The sequence below is a fragment of the Drosophila pseudoobscura genome, chromosome 4 (genome assembly GCF_009870125.1).
Source record: "Drosophila pseudoobscura strain MV-25-SWS-2005 chromosome 4, UCI_Dpse_MV25, whole genome shotgun sequence".
NCBI lineage: Eukaryota > Metazoa > Arthropoda > Insecta > Diptera > Drosophilidae > Drosophila > Drosophila pseudoobscura.
Genome location: NC_046681.1, coordinates 13,126,919 through 13,142,743, shown reverse-complemented (window position 1 = coordinate 13,142,743; position 15,825 = coordinate 13,126,919). Strand labels below are relative to the sequence as shown.

Below are 15,825 nucleotides of genomic sequence, written 5' to 3'. Positions count from 1 at the left end.
GGAGCGGCGAGGAGTTCCTTTGTTGCAGTCCGTTCTTTTTTGTACCACGATATTTGTCCATAAATTGAGTGTGATTATCCTGTCTTTTCGAGCGAAATGTAAAGCTGGTATTTACCATTTACCCTGCTATTACTTGGGGTATTTTATATGGAAATGTGTTTGGTATTTTTGTTTGTTTTTCATACGAGCTTTTCTTTAATCTGTTTCTTGTGTACTATTTTTAACAATTTTTAAATATTTTTATTGTATCTGGTATTTTTGTTAGTATATTTTTAGGTATTTTTCTGGAGTTTGTTATTATATCTTGAGCTTTCCATTACCAAGTATGTTTAGTATTTTCTAGTATGTTAGGTATTTCCAAGTATGTTTAGTATTTTCTAGTAAGTTTAGTTGTTCTTGTCAATCTAGAAATTTCCAGTATTTTTTTAGTATATTCAAGTATTTTTGTTTGGTATTTTCTAGTATTTATTACATTTTAATCTGTTTTTTGCTTTACAAAACTTTGTTCAACAATTTAGTCGTACATTTTCGCCTTGGTTCCGTTTAAATATTCCTATAGATTCTGTTGAAATATTTGCCTTTCCATGTGGTACCTGCGAGGGGCTCCTTGTTTCTCCAACTTTCTGTTCCAGTTTTCCCTCCCAACTGCAGCTGCATTCTTGGGCTGCAATTGCAGTTCCGTTTCGTTCCCTTTCCATTCAGTTTTCCTGTGGTTCGCCTTTCACGTGGGTCTGGGTCTAGGGCTGGGGCTGGGGCTGGAACTGGGGCTATTTGTCACAGATCTGCAGCAATTTATCGCTCGCTTTTGCTCCAAATAATGGCAACGGCCACACGGGTTACGTTGCCCTTTCGTGCTCCATAAACAACGCTGGTCACACTCCAGCGACCCACCGCCCCGCACCGCCGCCCCGCCGCTGTGTGCTGGCCCGTGCCTTCTCTCATGCGAGGCCCCGTACCTTCTCGCATGTACACAAGTACACATGTAGTACCTTCTCCTGCCACATGCAGATGTGTCTGAGGGGCACTCTGTGTGGAGGAGGAGATCGGAGGAGGCCCAGACGTGCTCTGCATTGATTTTGGGGGCAGACCTTGGTTTGGATTCGGATATTTATGATTGTTTTAATTCATTTCCGTGGGCGTTTCCCTTCTGTGAACTGGTCCCCAATTGTAATTGCCTTTCCCTCGGCTGCAATCCGACTTTATTAACTTTATTCCCTCTTGTATTTCCAGGTATGGTAACAGGAACGGGCTTGAAACTAGCTTAAGACTCAAGATATTCGTGGAAAGTGTTTACTGATCAAGATATTTAAGTGTCCCTTCGCTCGAGTAAGTATTCTTCAGAGAAACCAGAAACAAACCCCAAAAGGGAAGATAAGTAAGCCTTGACTTTGTTTTATCAGCTGTACTTTATCTGTGAGATACAGTACTCGTCGTACTATTTGCTTGCAAGCGAATGCAATTTACACGAAAACTTCATTAATAAATCACAGAGACAGAGACAGAGAGAGAGAGAGAGAGAGCACTAGTGCCATCCAGGGGGTGTGGCGACAAGCCCACACACGAAAGAGGGATGGGGGAACATTTTTAACTGAAATAAAATGAAGTGTCAAAATGTAGGGAGCGGCCACGCCCCAGCATGTCGAGAGCATCGGCGTTTCCTGACAGCAAGTGCTGCAATTTACTTAAGAGCCGAGGAGACGGAGCAAAAAAAGGGGAAAAAGCTACCCATTTACATGAGAATCAGACGACTGCCAGGGACTGCCAGGGCAGGTTCAGGGAAGGTTCCATGCACTCCATGTACTCGTAGTTGTATCCCCCAGCGGTGGGTCTGTCTGTTTTTCATGATGTTATTGAATGCGGAAACAAAAGGACGAAGCATAGGGAAGTGGCTGGCTGTAAGGGCGCCTCCAAAGGCAGTTCTCGTCTACATTTAATCATATTTTAGTTCCCAGGAGCATATTTATTCCTTCACCTCTGCCTTCTCTTAAAGCACACAAGGAAGCGAGATGTGCAAGCGAATTCTGCAAAAGAGAATGCTCGAAAACAACATACATTGCGTGTGCATGACGCGGTGCTTTAATGCCAAAACCAAACCTGTCCCACATATTTTTTGTTTGTACTCCTCTCCGGTTACATTTAATTGCATTTTGGCCTTGGCCGAAGGCAAAGTGAGAGAAAGGTCTTAGATCCGACTGGATTTATGTGGGTGATGCGCGTACAGTTCTTGAATATGAATCGGTGTTGCGCTGCGGAGGCACTTGCCTGCCAGCTGGCTGCCACTCGCGCGTCGAGTGGCAAAAGTCTTTCACTTTACGCTTTCTTAGCCGCAGCCCAAAAGTCGCTTCGAGTCGCGCAGCCAGCGAGGCATAATGACGGCGATAAGTCATTAAGTAGCTCAACGCTGGAGCGGGCCGAATCGACCATTCAGCTTAGCCTCTCAGCTTCTCAGCTCCTCGACACGGAACAGAGAGCTAGCTCTCTTCAGATGACGTCGTTAAGAGGCAAAGCCAAGTCAATAGATGGAAACGGAGGTTGAGGATGAGGAGGACGAGGAGGCATCCATTGAGGACGCGAGGCCCTATTCGTGGAAGAACTTTAAGGAAATCAATAGGCAGAAAAAGAGTTTAGAAACTGCTGCATTGGCAAAGAAAACCTCCAGGAATTTCCCCCTCCGCCCGCCCTAATCCCTTCTGGGGGCATTCATAAACAAACTTTCCACCGCTTGGGCTTGCAGTTTTCCTGCAAACAAAAACCTCTTCTCTCTCGTGCATAAATCATTTCACTTGATTTCATTTCCCAAAGGCCCTGCCTCCGCGCCTACGAGTGCGGGTATTCCCTCGATTTTAATTAAAAGTTTCAAGTGCCGCCTCACATAAATTCCAATCAAGATTTTAGTGTCCCTCCAGTGGCTGCACTCGCAGGAGTACGTGGGAGTGTTTTCCCAGGAGCAGGCGCTGTGCGAAATTCAATTAGATCAGAAGTCAATCAGGTTCAGGCTCTGCCGTTAAAGGACAATTTCTGAATGCACTAATTATTCCCCTATTCCCCCGTAGAACTGGGGGAGGGGGCCATAATTGCTCAAGTTTTTTGGGAAATTAGTTTGATAATCGAATAAATTACGGCCAGGCATTGGACTGATGAATACCGATTAGAAAGGGTCGCATTAGTAGGGTATGTGTACGATATATCGTATATATTCTATTTTCGGCAAGCAATAAAAAAGCTTTGCTCAAGTCATTATATATTATACATATCGTAGCCAACAAAGTGCCTCCCCCGACCCCCGACCACACAATGCAGCGTCCCCTCCGTCATCATCATCATCAGCAGCAGCACACACCCGGGCCCCTTTTTGGGGCCCCTTTCGGGGCTTTCGGGGGGTTCTCTGGGGTTGCCTATCAAAAGCATCGCCCTAAAGGCTTCATGTCAAATGCACGAACCCAATAAATTTCATACTCTGCTGAAAAAACAGCAAAAAGTGTAGAACAAACCTCCACAGACAATGGGGAGCAATGGCACAGTGGGTCGGAAATTCAATTTAATTGGAATTATTGGGGGTTTAAATTCAATCGAAAATCGAACTAAAAGAAAATGATTATAAAATGTTTATAAAAATAAATATAAATAATATGTAAATAAAATAATAAATCATAAAAAATGCTTATAATAAATATATAAAAATATAGATAATAATAAAAAAAAATAATAATAGAAAAATAAAGTTAATACAAAATGTATAATACAAAAAAAATAGTAATACAAAATAATTACAATAACAAAAAAGGTAGTATTAGATAATAAAAATATAATATAATAATAAAAGAAAATAATAATGAATGATTAAAAAGAATAATATGAATTAATAATTTGTACACAGTTAATATGTTTTTATAAAGTGAAAGAATGCTTAAAAGTGGATTTAAAGAATTAAATGTTTTTTTTTTATGGAAATGCAATCGAAATATGTTAAAGTTAAAGCCTGAAGTCTTCTCCTACATTCTGCTACCTTCCTCTATGAACTTTGTGCTTCTTAAATTCTACTGCTTCAAATCCCATTCAAATCTGTAAAGTATACTTCCAAGAATTCATCATAAATGATTTCAGAAATAAAATATTTCAATAATAAAATATATCCTAAAAAGTAAATAGTTGTTTCTCGACAATACCATAAACCATCGCGTTTTTAGTTGAAACTGGGACCACAGTGTCCCCCACTCGGCTGGGTTTTGGTTCTGTTTGGTCGGTACCGTTCCGTTGAGTTCTTTCCGTTCCCATACCCGTTGCCGTTCCCGTTGCCGTTCCATCAACGTGCCTTGCGGTTTGTTTGCCGAGAGACCTTCAGACAGTTGCCTGTCATATGTTCGTGCCCCGCGTGCCCCTCGTTTATTGGGCATGTGTGTGCTCTGCTCTGTGTGCGGATAGGCATATCCCTGGTATTATGGACCTCCTCTGCTTTGTTTGTTATTAATGAAGTTTCCAGGCGGCTTTTTGCACCTTGGCTCCTTCTACTTCTAACGGTAACCCCCCTACCCCCTGCCTCCTCCCCAAAGGGGCAGGCTCAGTGGATAGTTAGTGCACAACGCCCCCGACAGCCCACTCGCCTACGACTGTGGTGCCGTCTCCAGGTCCAACTGTGACTGCGGCTCCCCATCTCCTGCTATGACTGCGACTGTGACTGTGACTGTGACTGTGGTTCCATCTCTCCCAGCATTTCTCTCTGGCTGCCGCCTTTCTCTTTTGCCACTCGAGTTGGCTTTGACTCTTCTGACTGCCGCCGCATCCCCGGGTGACTTTGATTGACATTTGCTGTTGTTTGCATTTGCCGGAACAATTTTGCTTTTTCTGCTCTGTGCCTCCTCTGGCTCGGTCGCTGTCTCTGTGCCGTGTGCCGTGTGCTGTGCCATGATTCCATTTCGACCACCTTTGGGTGGCCCATTGGCTGGAAATTGATCAGCTGCTGGTCTTTGTGCCGCACCAGTGCTCTCCTCTGGGCTTTGACCCACTTGCGGATCACACAAAACAAAACGAGGCAGAACATTATCCTTGGGAATCCGCCTCCTTTGATTCCTCGTTAGTCACGCAATTTCCCTTCGTGAGTGAAAGGGGGAGATAAGTTTGTTCCGAATAGGTGGATAGAGGCACAAGTTGTGGCAAGTTCAAGGTCTTTCGTTTCTAAAGTATCCTAATGGGCTGTTATGGGAACTTGGTTCCCAATCGCAAGTTCATCTGAGGGAAATTTGCCTTCCCTTCTCTTACAGCGCTAAAAGCTTCCAACTTTTCAGTGGCTGGCCCAGTGCCGGACATCCCTTGACCCCGTTTCCCTCCTTGGACAAGAGATCCTCCAGATAGACATTAAAATAATGCACTTTGTGAGTTAGAGCCGGCCTCAACAAGCTCCCTAATTGCCTCTTAGAGGGGGAATCCCACGCTGCCCCCCCACTCGGTGGCATGTCGCTTGTAATTAAAGTTAAAATTATTACTTTTCGGAGGCAGTGGGTGGACCCGGGAGAAACCCGTGTACGAGTACTGTCATTCCGAAATCAGAGTTAAAGCTGACTTGTTTTTTTGCCTTTCAGGCGGGACTCATTTTCCGCATTTTCTGACTTCATTCGAGGGAGCCATCGCTCTGGCGATTTGCATGTTTTTCCGAGTTTTCTATTTGTGCTGTTGCTGCCACTGCCACTGCTGCTGCTTCTTGTTGTAAACACAAGAATTGGGCGGCCATCAGTGGGTGGCATTCTGCATACTTCTGGCCGGGCACTGGCTAAAGTTTTTCCTCCGAAGTTGGTTTCTGTGTTGGCCTGGCCTGGCCCTCTGGGCCAAGTGGCTAGAGAGAGAGAGGGAGGGAGAGAGGGACTTACGTGCCTGCATTTCTGCGTTTTGTTGGGCAATTGTTAAATCGATAAAAATTCTTTCTTTTTTGTAGTTTATTTCCCAAAAAAAAATACATTGTTGCTCCACATTCTGTCTGGGTTTCTATTGTAGTAATGTAGGGCACTCTTTTTGGGGGGACTTACTTGGGGATTATCTTCATTTCTCTGTATTTTTTTGGGGGATTTGCATAGATTAAATCGTGCCTTGCCTTGTAATTGAATATAAATCAGTTTTATTAGGCTTTTATTTAATTATTTAATCAGTTTGTTTGTCGTTGGTGCGGTTTGGATTTCATTTTAAATTCAATTAAGGGTTTTTTTGTTTTAATTAAATTAAGACTGGAAATCTGTCCAACTGCGACCACAGTTGATCCACTTTTGTGGTTACAGGCGAGCCCCAATAAAAGAGTGTGTACGGAAAGTAATTTCTTTATATTTATATAGATTTATATTGGAGAGTTCCCTCAGTATTACAGCTACTATTGAAGCCTTGTCTCAACATAGCCCCTTAAAAACTACAATAATTGCACCAGGATATTTTACAAAATATTTCAATAGCCTTGGGCTTGTAAAAAGGAAGCAGTCTCATGGAAAATTAATTAATTTATTGGCTGAAATTATATCCCTCTTGAAACCGGCGATGAATTCGTTCTTAAAATATCAGTAAACTGAAATTTTATTACTTTTGCCTAGTATATCATTGAAATATCACTTGTGCCCCCACAAATACTCGCATGCCGCATATTTATATGAATATTTTCTCCTTATAAATGCGCAGCCATTTATGGCTGACCTCCGAACTCTCATTTTTCCCTACCTTATCCTTCGCTGCCTTCGGGCCTTGCATATATTTCTAGGTAATTGCCAAGGCTCTGCTGAATTTTTAATTTAATATTTTTGGCAATTTTAATTTTTGGCCCTTGGAGTGGAATAAATTTCCGCCATTCTCATGGTTTTTCCGTCTCTCTTTCTCTCTCTGTGTGCTTTTCCTTTCCCTCTCTTTGGTTTACTTATTTTTTGTGTTATTTTAACAATTTTTCGAAGCTGAAATTTTCATTGTTTTTTATTGACGCTCTTTGTTCTGGCTCGTTTCCTTTTCGGTCTTTTTCTCCCTCCCTCCCCACTCCCCACTCCCCACTCCCGCCTCCCGCCTCTTTCTCTCGAGTGTTTTTTAACCCGCACGCGACAATTATGCATATTTATATAAATAAATATATGTACACACACACACACACACATACACACATTCGCGCATAACAGGCCTTTGGCCAACGGAGCGTATGCGTAACATTTTTTTCCACCGCTTTTTAAAGTGGGTTTCCCCTTCTTGTCCCCTCCCCCGGCCGTTGGATGTTAAAAAATGTGATGAAAAAATTCTTGAAATATATGTATATTTTTTGCGCTTTTCTATATATAAAACATGGGGGGGTGGCCCCTTGGGGAAGAGGAAAAGGGGTGTATGTAGTTTTTAAAAATTGCCTAATTGATTGAAAAAACTTGTGAAATTCATGTAGCGTACGCGGGAGTCCATTGAAAATAATTAAGAATAGTTTTCCCGCAGGGAAAGCCGCGAAAAATAGCCATGAAAAATGCGCTGGTGTGATCGCAAAAAAGAAAGAAAGTCTTCACCCTAGGCACTGGGTGGAAAGCCATTTCGGATTTTCCTTTCCACTCTCCAATCCACAAGCAGTTGGCTTTTCCGTGGCGCCATTAATCAACATTATCGGCTTATGTCCGGGCCCAAAGCCTCGCGGAGACCCCTTAAAATAATTACCCCGTACTTAGCATGAATATGGGAGATTGAGGAGACATCTGCACACGCATGACAGCCAACAGAACCCCATCCAACCGCTAAGCCAGCAGGCACTCGAATGGGAAGGGTAATGGGACTTGGCCAGGCCAAAAAAAAGTGGCACAGACAGACAGAAAAGCTTATGAAAGAGATTCGGGTAAATCGCTTAATGGGTCACACAGTTCCCCGGGGCATTGGGGAACACTTTGTGGCGGATCCACATACAAAAACCACTAGGAAATCTGTGCTGCGGATTGACTAATGATTCGGGCGCCAAGAAGTTCATCTCCGTCCACGAACGCGGCTCGGTTCAAGGCCTCCGAGGTGCACACGTGAGCAACTTTTACTTTTTATTACGGGTGGACGGGGGAGAGAGATGTGAGAGTTATGTAAATACGTATTGGTTTGGGGGTCAGGCGAATCATCGAATCGGTTATGGCTGGGCCCCCGAGAGAGCACAAAAGAGGGGGACCGGACCGGACCAGAGCGGACTCAGAGCGGACCGTAGCCATTATATTGATTAATCGTCTCTGAGGTTGAGGTTCGCCGCTGCTCTCGCATTTGGCTTGACCCCGAAAGAGTCGACAAAAGTCGACAAGAGAGCAGCCGTAACGCCGCGTCGTCTAGCGTCTAGCTGTAAACGTATCTATCCATCATTTGGGCCACATACCTATACGAAAACCATTTCTATGGCTATTCCATTGATTTGGGGCTTCGCTCTAACAATTTTTACGTATTTTTTGTGCAAATTTTCTCCCTTTGATCTGTGAAAACTGTGTCAGAATGCCGCAAAACTGCCGCAGTCCAAACGAATTTCGAATACAAATAAAAACAAACGAATATGACTCAGAGATACAGATACAGATACACACGTCTATTGTAGATACACGGATACTTTTTGTGTGTGGCAAAAGCCTCTGTCAGGGGGTCAAAGAGTTGGTTTTGTTTGCACTTAGTATCTCTTGACAGATTCTCTCTCACTCTTCAGATCGCATCAGGGTTTCGGTATTTTATATCACAATATTTGTCCAGGGTTAAATGCATTCAACAAGCTCTGCTCTTGATATATCTGCGCCATTTAGCCATTGGCCATTGGCCATTAAAGTTAAATTAAAAGCCCTCTTGAATTATGGCCAGCAAGTGTTAAAGAGGCTCATTGAAAATATCGGCCACAGATGAAATGAAAATAATTGCATTCATTAAATGCCACGAGGCGGCGGCGCGACATAAATAACAATTAAAACGAGGAGGAACGTTGTGAGTTGCTGCGGACACCGCAACTCTAAAGTTATACCCGATACTAAATCAGTATATCTCTCCTCCGGCAGACGCCGCTAATATTAAACGACACGACAAAGAGTGCGTGCGAGAGAGACAGAAAATCAGTCTGAGCGTGACGTCACGCGCTGCGTAGCCACTGCAAATTGATTTGTTTCCTTTGGCTATAAAAATGATCTGATCTGATCCAGATTCAGCGATCTGATAGATATGGTCATTATCTATGATTCTGCGTTTTTAGTTTTCTCGAATCTGCAATATTGTGAATGCAACAGATTTTCGTCCTTTGTGGGGGCGGATGGGGGTGGGGCGAAATTCTGAGATATACGTTTTATAGTGACATCTTAAAGGAGTGTGTGCACCAAATTTGGTTACTCTAGCCTTAATAGTCTCTGAGATTTATGAATATCCCCAGATCTGCATCCTTTGCGGGGGCGGAAGGGGGTGTGGCGAAATTTTGAAACAAACTCGTCTCGGTCCGATATATTAGGAGTGTGGATACCAAATTTGGTTGATCTAGCTTTTATAGTCTCTGAGATCTAGGCGCTAATGTTTTACTCTAAGCAAAGCCGCCTATGCTACGTGTGTGTTAGAGAGAGACAGGGCGAGAAAAAATGAAATTGTTTTCTTGATGCTGGCTATAATAGTAATACGATCCAATTCAGATTCTGCAGTCTAAAAGATATGGTCATTCTCTACGATTCTGCGTTTTTGGTTTTCTTGTATCTTTAAAATTGTGGATGCCACAGATTTTCGCCCTTTGTGGGGGCGGAAGTGGGCGGGGCAAAGTTTTGAAATATTTTTGGAGCAGTGACATATCACAGAAGTCTGGATCCAAAACATCGTTGCTCTAGCTCTTATAGTCTTTGAGCATTAGGCGCTGAAGGGGACGGACAGACGGACAGACGGACAGACGGACAGACGGACAGACGGACGGACGGACAGACGGACAGACGGACAGACGGACAGACAGACATGGCTCAATCGACTCGGCTATTGATGCTGATCAAGAATATATATACTTTATGGGGTCGGAAACGATTCCTTCTGGACGTTACACACATCCACTTTTACCACAAATCTAATATACCCCAATACTCATTTTGAGTATCGGGTATAAAATGTACAAATTTAGGGGAAGCCTTTCTACGATGCCATTGAAGTAATGGACTTTCTTTCGTGTACAACAAAGACTTTTATGAACTTTTTCTGGACCAACTCTCTGTCGAAATCCACTTGAAGAACTCTTCATCGCGTGGGACCTTATGCAAAAACTTTTCGTGAATATTTATGGCCCAACCCCCCCTCGCACAAGTGCCTGTCGATCTTTTATTTTCGCATAATTACCGAATACAAAATGAAAAGAAAACATCTCGAGTTACTTGGCCAAATCGAAAGTGAAATTCATGGCCTGGCCTTGTGGCCAAGTTTTACGGGCTTCCATTCCATTATTGTTTGTATTTTATTTTCGTATTGCTATTTCTGTTACACCATCTGGTCCGGTCCGGTCCATCGTCAAGTGCACTTTGTCGTAAATTATTCAGCTTGAAATGCAATTATAAAGAAATACATTTTCGACTCAATTTCTTTGTGATATAATGCCGAATGTCAGCTCGGTTCGTGTCCAATTCGCGTTTTGCTCAAAACTGATTAGCATATATTTCGAATTAGATGTATACACAATTTATACGAATTTGTACATTCGTATATTTAGACAGAGCCTCCGTCAATGTGTCATAAATGATTGGTGGCTCGTTGGCTTGGTTTTTCGCCGGGAGGGGGGTAATATTCGAAACTGTCTGTCCCCCACGTATTTAAATCGAATTTGTATTTATAGCATAATTAGAGCGCATGAAAATGTTTCAAAAAATGTGTTCCAAATTAGTGAAATATATATTTATTTATTTTTTGTATTTTTTATTATGTGTATCACAGCGCTTTGAGTTTAAACTTATTATTATTGCAGTACTTGAATTTGGAATTCGTGTATTAATTTATTTAATTAAATCAAATACTCAAACTCAACATTTTTATTACATATTTTTTTTATAAAACATTGAAATATTTATAAATTTTAAATCACATAATGAAGCTTAACATTTTCATGCAATTTTTTTTTTATTCAACATTGCAATATTTTTGTTCTTATTATAAACATTTAGCACAATTTAAAATCATTTGTATTTTATTTTATTATTAATTTTTTTATTTATTAATTTGATTTATTGATTTAAATAACAATTTCATTGCTTAGAAATGATTTTTTTGTAACTGAGTAATTTTTTATTTATTTTAAATTTTTTTTTTTTTAGTTTTTACGAAGTTGCCGAAACCTAAAACTATTCACTTAAGGAATGTTCATGCAGAAATGCCAAATTACAGCCCAACTATTTATTGGTTGTGGTTCTTGTGTGGCATGTGCCCCATCTGCCCCAATTCTCGTTCTGGAACATTTTATAAAAATTAAAGTTCGCGGAATTTGGTTTCCTTTCGGTTTTGTTCTGTTTGCGGCTTTGGAAGAAACTTTTTTGGTATTCGGAATTTCTGCAGCTGTTGCTGCCTGCCAGCTTTGACTGGCACTGGCACTGGCACTGGGACTCTATGGCCGTGGCAGTGGCAGTAAAGCCCCCTGTTATTTGTTAGTGTTACGGTTATTATTTTTTGCCTGCCACACAGTGTCGGGCACAGCCACAGCCCTTCCTCCAAAGTAATCGCTGGAGCATCAGCAGCAGCTGGCAATCTTTTTTTTTCAGGTCTGTGCAACGCAAGGTTTCATCTATTGTTCCGATATTTGTGCAGCTTAACGACAAGCGAACGGACAACTTTATTCGAATGTTTTCCCTCGTTTCCATTTTACACATTTCCCATTTGCCCTCGCTCGAGAATGAACTCTGCGGAATGGAATGCACGTTTCCATTTATCACATCACATTCGGGTGCTCGTTGCGGATGTGGATACGGATACGGATACGGATACATATTCCGTATACTAATACTCTGTGTAAGCCGTAGATGTGGCTCCGTATTATATGTATCTATATCCGTCTGTAGATGTGCCTGCCAGATATACATATGTACATATGCTTGGCGGTATATACTCTACAGTGCTTGTCTAGTTATAGATGTTTACATTGTTTCCAATCCGCCACAAACTCATTAGCATTGTGGTTAAGTGGGTGCAGAGGAAAACCCCTCGGTGGAAGGAAGGGAAAAGTGTTTTCATGCCCTGCGGCTGTGGCTGCCTCTGCTGATGATGCTCCTCTCTCTCTGGGTGGGTGCTGGGGGGAGTTCATGATCTGAATATATGCATGGCGGCTGTTGGTTTTTGGGGAGTGCCCTGGAGTGCCCCCCCGACAATCGCTGCTAATGAAATTTGAAGTGGAAATGAAATTTAACAAATTTAATCAAGAGATAGTAACTATTTGACGCATCCTATATATTTACTATAATTTTTGATTAGAACTGGACTGGAACTAGTCATTTGGCTGAAAACTTTCCGCAGAAAGCCGGCTAAATGATTAAAATTTATTGCCCCTTTCCGTTGAGATAACTGCATGTGGAATCTGCTGTCTATCGCTGACTTGTGGGCCCCACTGTAGCTGTTGGTTATTTTAGGCAGCTCTACGGCCGGCCCTCGGGTCCGCAGTACGACCCCATTAGCGACCCCCAGCTCCAGCTCCAGCTTCAGCTTCAGCTCCAACAACCACAATCAACAACAACCGACCACGTACCCTCGCCGTTTCCGCTGCTGCCATTTTATCAGCGTTCTGTAGTATCCGCTTGGGCAAAACATTTTCATGAAATAATTCAGCAAATGCATTTGCCAGTGCCAGTGGCTGGAGAGGATGGAGCATCGTTTGAGTGTTGTAATTAGAAACAGTTTCCAGTTGGCGGGATACGAAGATAGATTACATTTGGCTCGAAACCCATCGGGAACCCGGCTCGTGCTGGGCTCCATTAAAATACTAATTATGCGGCCTTTATAGAAGCTTTAATTCGATTTAATTGAAAGCCAATTTCCGACTCCAACTCCAACTCCGACTGCGACTCCAACTATTGTTATGCCAAAGTGAACTTCACGGCTCCATGCACAACTATTACGCCAGCAATTATACATCGCCCGGCAAACAGATGTATACTCCTACCATATGATTACTGATTCTATCATGCTTCTCCCTCTCTCTCTCTCTCCTCTAATAGTCTGTCCAATGTGCGGATTGTGCTGCTGGTGAGGGATCCGCGCGGAACGATGCAGTCGCGACGGCATCGCGTGTGGTGCGCTGGCCACGAGGACTGCGAGGATGCGCGACTGGTGTGCCAGGATCTGCAGGACGACTACAAGACAGCCGAGCTGCTGCTGGAGAAGTATCCCTCGCGTTTCAGGTGAGTCCATTTGTGGGTTTCCCCCGAACTAAACAACTAATGCCAGATCGGTTGTGTTTCCATAGAACCCTACGCTATGAGGATCTGTCGTTGAATCCCAGTGAAATGACCCAGGACATACTGCAGTTCTATGGCCTGCCGTTCGATCCCGCTGTGGAGGAGTTCTTGGATACGCACACCAAGGTGAACATTGGCGGCGTCAGCTCCACATATCGTGATTCCAGATCAGCGCCATTCCATTGGATGCAGGATCTAAAGCCCGACGACGTGAGTACCTCTTGGATACATTTTCCGATCATTATTTACACCTCCGTTTGCACAGATCAAGCAAATCCAGGATGTTTGCGTCGAAGCCATGGATCTGTGGGGCTATCGACGCATCGACAGCTTCAGCAACTTCTCCAGCCTCCAGCAGACCTTCGATCCGATGGTGCTGCCGCCGCCGTTCACGTGAAGCGTCCACGGCACTAGTGTTAGCTGATCTATCTATAGCGATAACTGATAATGATAACTAATTCTTCTACTTGGTACATTTTGTTGTGATATCGTCGTGTTGAGCGAGCAAAAAGAAAAATAGGCAAAGAGCGGAAGGAACGGAAGGAGCGCAAGGAGGGACAAGCGAGGAGGGATTAAGGGAGGAGAACGCATTGTGGAAACTCGATTCATAGCTGGCACATTTTTGCAAGACACGCAAACACACTTAACTGAGCAATAGTTATTACAAATATATACTGAATATACAATATGAAATGCATAATTTTAGTAATTGGCGAATTTTGTGTAGAGCGTAATAGCGTAAAGCGTAACAGCGTAACAGTCGAATATCAGATTTACATTTAGGCCTAGCATTTAAGCTAACCAATAACGGAGAAGAGAACTTAGTCTATTTAGGGCTGCGTATTGAGTATTGTTTACCCGGCTTTTTGATGTAAATTATTTAGGCAATGAACTTTTGTAATTCAGCTTGACAAGTGCATAGAGAATCCAGTGATTTAGCGTCTAACACAAACACAAACGTATCTAAACGTATCAGCATCGGTCGGTAACTAACTACAAAAAATACAGATCGGTTCAGCTCAGTCCTGTTCTGTTCTGGAGAGTAGACGGGAACTGTATTATACAACAACTGTTTGGCAACACACAAAAATTGTGCAATATTATAATCAAAACGTAACTCACGCTAAAACCAATTTAGACACGAATTTCCTTAACTGATCAAATGAAATCGAAACAAGAGCAATGGGCACTCGACTCCTAAGCATAAGTTCCCCTAGGCGTACAATATATTATTTTTATGGTTATTTAGTTGTAATTGTAATTAAATTGTACTATACTTTACTTGTCCTTAATGTCTACAACTAAGTTCGATTCGTTTTCCTTTTCAAAAACGAAGGCCCAGTAAAGTGTGCGATCAAATTGGCAACAAGAAAATGGCTACAAATTGGATAATTTGATAAACGATAAAGAATCCAGCAATATTTGCATAACTTACACTTATTAAGCAAATTACCAACTGAATAAACAATGAAATTTAAAATTAATTCAATCAACGATTTCTCAATCGCAATTTGTATGCAGATTAGTTATAAATGTATATACTCTTATAGATATGCCGACTGAAGGTCCCTGTAGGACGCCAACGATTAGGAGACCCAAGGACTATCAAATCAAGGACATTCCCCCGATCACAGGAAGTAATTAAAGTAAGTGGAAACGTAATATATAATATATAAACAACACTCTCTAATATGAATATTCTAGGGTGCATTTATTGCCAAAAAAGTGGCCACACTCGACAAAAGGATTCTGCCAAAATTGGAAAGCTTTGGGCCAAAAGGAGAGAAAGCGGCTGACTGGAATGACTCTCAAATGGGGCATCTTATCCTCTCGATCGACGTTCTTCTTTCTTTGACGGACCTCTGACGAGTGGTGCCACTGGGATTCAACTTGCTTTCAATTTAGTTACCACCAACATGTCCGTGTCATTGGAATCACAAACTGCTTTTTTTGTTTGATTAAAGCTTGGAATGGTCGAGGACGTGCGATGGAGTGTTTTATCGAAGAGTGTGTGCTCCCTCCAAGCCACTCCCAGACCAGGGTGAGAGCTGGTCCGATCCTAGAAGCCACCTGTGAGAAGAGGAGGATAAGCATAGATGAATACGGGATGCAGATACAGATACAGATAGAGGTCCATGCCTAAGGCGGACGAGAACTCACATGGATAGGATACCGGGGTGTTCCAATAGTTCCAGACCCGTGGATCGGGTATGCCACCCTCGGGTAATGGGGGACAGCAACAGCCCGGCGCCGGAGAGCATGGAACGGGCGAGGGAGCTCCGCATGGTGGGCTGTGCGGGCCACAGCACGGACAGGTAGTTCCACAGGGACCGCATGGTCCACAGGGTCCGCAGGGTCCACAAGGGTAGCACATTTTCAATCCGTAAAATTTCTGGAATATATTAAAAAAAAAACTTTAATTTTTGTAATTTTGTAAGAAAAG

The 15,825-nt window shown here is 42.7% G+C and overlaps 1 protein-coding gene across 2 annotated transcripts in view; it reads left to right on the top strand.

Moving 5' to 3' along the window:
- LOC4818115 (carbohydrate sulfotransferase 4) overlaps positions 1 to 14,866 on the top strand; it is a 35,752-nt gene extending 20,886 nt beyond the window's left edge. The window contains exons 2-4 of one of the 2 annotated variants that reach the window (XM_001357256.4): positions 13,143 to 13,325; positions 13,391 to 13,592; positions 13,648 to 14,866. In XM_001357256.4, coding sequence (XP_001357292.3) covers positions 13,143 to 13,325; positions 13,391 to 13,592; positions 13,648 to 13,779 — 517 coding nt within the window. In that variant the 3' untranslated portion in view covers positions 13,780 to 14,866. Of the gene's footprint in view, positions 1 to 1,230; positions 1,327 to 13,142; positions 13,326 to 13,390; positions 13,593 to 13,647 lie in introns of those variants that run through there. The other variant, XM_015179866.2, reaches the window with a different exon arrangement.
- Positions 14,867 to 15,825: the final 959 nt, after the last annotated feature.